Source organism: Mobula birostris, chromosome 23 (assembly GCF_030028105.1).
Source record: "Mobula birostris isolate sMobBir1 chromosome 23, sMobBir1.hap1, whole genome shotgun sequence".
NCBI classification, from domain to species: Eukaryota; Metazoa; Chordata; class Chondrichthyes; order Myliobatiformes; family Myliobatidae; genus Mobula; species Mobula birostris.
In genome coordinates this window covers 53,143,747-53,149,510 of record NC_092392.1, presented here as the reverse complement: position 1 = coordinate 53,149,510, position 5,764 = coordinate 53,143,747, and the positions used below count along the sequence as shown (strand labels likewise).

Genomic DNA, 5,764 nt, shown 5'->3' with positions numbered 1-5,764 from the left:
AAATGGGTATTTCACATTGCCACAGGGTTATCCACACAGAAATACAAATATTGTCCAGCTTCTTAAAAAATTCTCAATATTAGTCTTTAATAGAATCCAAATAACTTAATTATTACAGATAATTTGTGTGGTACCAGCGGCTTTATTTAAATTGAAAACATGCAGGGAACTTCTTACATAACACAATAAACCTGATATATCCATGCAATGTTCCAATGCAAAAAAAAAAGCCAGGAATAGTCAAACAGGCACAACTGCTTGAAATTCTAAAACAGACGGACACTTTCAACCTCTACCGAAACTGGAGCTATAGCAACAACCCACTAACTTTTAGAAAATAGCCCAGGATTGCTCCGTGTTCTAGCGTTGAAGGTAACTGAGGAATTCTCTGTTGTACAGTCCCATGCTGTCTCTCTTGCCATAAGAGTTTGAACCCACATTTGTTGGTGTGTAAAAGGCACCCAAATATGTTTTGGATCGACTCAAAAGGTCTGCGAGACGCTGTGTCACACAGGTGGCAGTGTTGCACATTCTCTTTTCCACACGGAAGCTGCAAGAATAAATTAAATAAATAAGTGCCCTCAATTAGATTAATTATAGAACGTAGAACAGTACAGCACAGGAATGGTCCGTCATATTCAGTCATGCATATGGATTACAAACCAGTCCCGATGAAGGATTTCGGCCCAAAACAGTGACTGTTTACGCTTTTTCATAGGTGCTGAGTTCCTCCAGCATTTTGTGTGTGTGTTGCTTGTATATAGATTATAATCAGTTATATCAGAGTGCTTATTCAGGAAATAACCATACTAATACAAGAAGAACACCCTCCATAATATGTATCTACAGCATAAGAGGAAATTTAGCAAAAGGAAGAGATAACAGTAAGAACTAGAACCAGGTGTTAATATCATGTCTTATACGAAGTGAAATTTATTTTTATGTGCTTAAAGATGAATTGTATGTAAAACATTTGGATAGTATAGTCACTTCTTGTGTGATCAGATCAACGGTTCATTATCCTAGATGAGTATTTGTCTTGTTCTTGTCTCAATTTAGTCTGAATTAATATCCCAAATTTCATTTTATTTTTTTCCCCAAGTACTTATCCTTGTATTTCACAATGAAATCAACTAACGTGTTTCTGTTGAAAATGAAAGTTATCAAAATGAAAGCTTATCAATTCGACTTCCAACAGTAGGGATCTGTTTTAAAAAGTGATTCTATTCACTTGAGCATTTATATCACAGGTGTTTTCTATCCGTGGTTTAAAGGCAACTTTCTCTAAATAATCCATTTTGACGTCTTAGTTCTGCACTCAGCTGCTGGTTATTCTGATGGAGGGTGGTGGATCTCTGAAATTCTCTCTCTTACGTGGTTTTATAGATCTTTGGGGGTATTTTTAGAGGAAGTAGACATACATTTGCTCCTACTTTAATCTGTTTTTAAAGTTTATGTTCGGAATAGAGTCAAAGGAGAATTGGTGGGGATATATTGTGGTGAGATCAGGAGACAACGATGGGACTGGTGGGATCACACCATCGGGAACTGACGTGGACTCTGCAGGCTCCGTAGCCTCTTCCTGTCCTATAGTATATAAATCTTGTATTTGCTTTCTCTGCGGAAATTTGCAAATCAGAACTTGCACAGTACAGGCCTACATGTATTCATGATCTCTCCTCTGCCCTATATTGTTAATGTGTAAGCATATATTTCATCATTTCAGCTATGAAGTGGAGCGTAGAACTGAATTGTTAACCCATCCCTCCTGGTACTGCATGTTTTGGTTGTAATCTCAGTTTCTGATTTTACAGGCCCTTCACATCAGGATGCTGTAGAGCAAAGCGGAACCAGCTAATTCAGAAGGTTATTCAGGATCGTGCAGGATGTGGTGAAGGTACCTCTTTGGCTTAAAAGGCTCTTGCACGGGGAATGCAGCTGACCCGCCAGTGGGAGATCTCTTCCTCAGCACTGGGATCTGCCAGGAGTACCACTCAGGGAGCACGGTGTCTGACTCACGGGGAACAGCAGAGTACCTGATTTGATGAGAGACAATAAGTAAAGTTATTAAGGACGGCATGGTCATGTAGGGGTTAACATAACACCAATACAGTGCCAGTGACCTGGATTTTGTACGTTCTCCCCATGAATGCCTGTGTTTCCTCTGGGTGCTCTGCTTTCCTCCCTCAGAAGAATACACTGTAAATGAGCAGCCCAGGCTCAATGGGCTGGATGGATCTGATACAACACTGTATCCCTAAATAAATAAAAAATAAGAAAACACAAAGCAGGAAATAGTTTGTGGACTGCTCTGAGGGGAGTAATATATTTTGCCTTCTGTTACTGTCAGATTGGATCTGAGTTACTATCTACTGCCCTTCCCCATAAAGGATAACAAATCCGTCTCTGTGTCTCAATTCTTTAATCAACATGCTTTTAACCATTTAGGTGTCAAGCATTGTTAAGCCATCCAGTAAACCTGTCTCCCTATCATTGTCTCTTCCCTTAATATTATGTTTAAACCCCACTCACTTGATCATGTACATGGTTCCCAATACACACAATTCATTCATTGGCTCAGTGTTAGCCTCAGAATCAGGTTTACTTTCAATGCCACACATGATGTGAAACTTGTTGTTCTGTGGCAGCAGTACTTTACTAAATTACTATAACCCACACAAGACAAAATATAAATCATTCCCTAATATTAACCCTGTGGCATAGAGTGGAAAATTTATCTTGTCAAAGACACCATATAAATGCAAGATGTTCATTATTTGGAGTGTGATACACCAACACAGTATCATATTATCAGTCTCTGTTTTGTGAAATATTCTACCATTATCTTTTTTAACACTCTCTCTGATTACATAAGCAATCCAAGTTGCCCAGTATAGTTCAATCGAAATTTTAAATACTATTTAAAACTTAATATAAAAGATATATTTTCCTATACATTTTAATTAATATTTTAAAGATTTTACTTTTCCTTGATAAAAGCATTCACAGACCTCAAAGTAATCTCTTTAAAGTATTCATTATTCTACCTCAAATACGGCAAAGAGAAATCTCCGACAAGGTACAGACAATTCTTCAGCAAATTTAAGGAAAGTGAGATTCAGGGAGATACTGTTTACTCTCCTGAGATGACAGAGTCTGGTATCACTGTCTTGGTGCCCCATCTCCTACCTGTTGTCAGAGTTTGACATGAACTTACTCCCCACATCAGTTCAATATCAGTGCCTCGGAACATAGAACATTACAACAGCGTACGAGCCCTTCAGCCCACAACATTGTGCCAAACTTTTAACCTTCTCTTAGATCAATCTATCCCTTCCCTCCTACATAGCCCTCCATTTTTCTGTGATCCATATGCCTGTCTAAAAGTCCCTGCTCAATTCTAAGGCAATTCTTAATTTTGTTTTATTTGGCAATTAAAGTAAAAAAAATGCAATGGAATGCCCTGGTGTGTCTTAATCACCATGACAGCACTTGTATTTCAGCTGGTTAAAGTCCTACTCTGGAAAATAAAGCCCAGGCTGTATTTCTGCCTAGGGAGTAGTGTATTGCACCATTTTTCAACTTCCTTCACATAAAATATACATGCTTGAAGCTAATTCACTGCTTATGTGAGACAGCAGATTGGAGCAATAGGAAAAAGCTATTTGCATTCATTACAGAAATCAAAAACTACAGATGCTGGAAGTTTGAAATAACAGCAGAAAGATGCTGGAAACACTCATCAAGTCAAGTGGCATCCAGGAAAGGCGAAACAGAAAAAACGGCTTCACTGCGAAGTTTCATAAGTCCAATAATGCTTCTGCAGGACTGAAACACATCAGATTCTGCACACAGAATGCTGGTGGAACCCAGCATCTATGGAGAGGAATAAACAGTCGATGTTTCATGCTGAGCCCCTTCATCAAGACTGGAAGGGAAGGAGGAAGAAGGCAGATTCAGAATGTTCGGGGGGGGGTAGTACAAACTAGAAGGTAAAAAGTGATGTTGGGAGAGGGAGGGGGATGAAGGAAGAAACTGGGATGTCAGGCAGGAAAGGTTCAGGGCTGATGAAGAAGGAATCTGACAGGAGAGGAGAGTGGACCCGGGACGTGGGTAGGAGGAGGGGCACTAGGAGGAGGTGATAGGCAGTTGAGGAGAAGAGAAGGGATGAGAGGGGGTCAGAATGGGGCATGGAGAGTGGAAAGAGAGAGAAGGCAGAGGGGGAGAAATTTCCAAAGTTTGAGGAATTGTTTATGCCATCAATTGGAAAATGAAAAGTTGCTCTTCCATCAAGGCAGTAAAAGAGGCCATGGACTGATATGTTGGAATGAGAATGGGAGGTAGAATTAAAATGGGTGGCCCTGAATTTCAGGATTGATAAAGAACCTTCCATCTGCTGCATAAACTCTGTTTCTTTCTCCACAGATGCTGTCTGACCTGTTGTGAACTTCCTTTATGTTTCGATTTCATTTGACATTTATTTTGATCTCAGTGTTTCTCGGCTAATGAAATTGTTTAATGAAAAGAGAACAAACAATTTAAAGTTCCTCCAACAACAATAAGACTAATAGTCTGATAATATGGTGCTGGGTTTGAGTATACCTTGGAGTTTTTTTTACAGCCAGCCAAGAGAGCAGCAAGTGTTTAAAGCCTCACCCAGTTATCATGACCTCTGTCAGTGAAGTACTCACTTAGTGCGATATTGAATATGGCTTAATCATTGTGGCAGAGGCAAGAGATTAGACATAAATGGAATGTTTTCTTTTGAGCTTCGAAGGCTGAGCAGCAAAATGATAGAAATGTATAAAATTAAGAGAAACAGATAGGGTAATCTTTCAGAGCCTTTTTTTCCTAGGGCAGAAATGACAAATACGAGATGACAAATTTTAGAGGGGGAAAGTTTAAAGGAGATTTGCAAGGCTTTTTTTTAAAGAAAACGGGGTGATAGGTGCAACAGCAACTGTTGGAAGCTGATATGGCAGCTGTTTCCACACTTGAACCAGCACATGCCTGGTCTTTTGGGATACTACTATTGAGAGGGCATAGGTACGAGGAGCAAGTTGGATATATTGGCATTGCAAATGAAGAACAAATTTCTCAGCAATCACTATCCCCAGCACAGTACCAGGAAGCATCTCCATGAAAACCTTCACTCTCGCTGACACATAATACTTTTAAATGCCAGCTCAAAATTTATTTATTTAACAAAGCTTTTAACTAACTTTTTTTGTCTTTTATTTTCATTTTTTTTCATGTTTGTACTTTATCTCATGGTAAAACACTTTGAACTACATCGTCTGTATGTAAAGCACTCAATAAATAAGTTACCATTACTGCGTGATTATCAATACCTGCATTGTATTCATGTTAAGCATCATCGATCAATATATTATCCAGAGAAAGTGGTAATGATACACAGACCTGCTTGGGATAGCCCGTACTCCGTCCAGCGAGCTGAGGTGGAACACAAAGGCGACAAGGAGGACGGTGAAGAGTTTAAGACAGTTCATGACTTAAATGCGGAGTTACAAACAAGCAGGAAGATGTTAGGAGAAACTTTCAGCGACAGACTGCAACCCTCCTTAACTTGCGCTGGAAAAACTCCTACCGCACCCAGGTTACTGGTAAAGGCGAAGAAACGGGTTATAATTCGGATTTCAGCCGTAAGCATTGAATGTTAAGAATTACTCTAGTGTTTGCGTTATTTCCGGTCTGCCAATTACAAAGCTCATTCATTTTAAATATTAATTCTTCAGACCGCTGC

The 5,764-nt window shown here is 39.3% G+C and overlaps 1 protein-coding gene across 1 annotated transcript; it reads right to left on the bottom strand.

Moving 5' to 3' along the window:
* Nucleotides 1–360: 360 nt before the first annotated feature.
* Nucleotides 361–5,510, bottom strand: LOC140186808 (islet amyloid polypeptide-like). Its single transcript, XM_072241396.1, has 3 exons — nucleotides 5,422–5,510; nucleotides 1,902–2,036; nucleotides 361–550 (listed from the first exon to the last, which is right to left on the bottom strand). Exons 1-3 carry the CDS (start codon nucleotides 5,508–5,510, stop codon nucleotides 361–363), a joined length of 414 nt encoding a protein of 137 aa, XP_072097497.1.
* Between the last annotated feature and the right edge of the window lie 254 nt (nucleotides 5,511–5,764).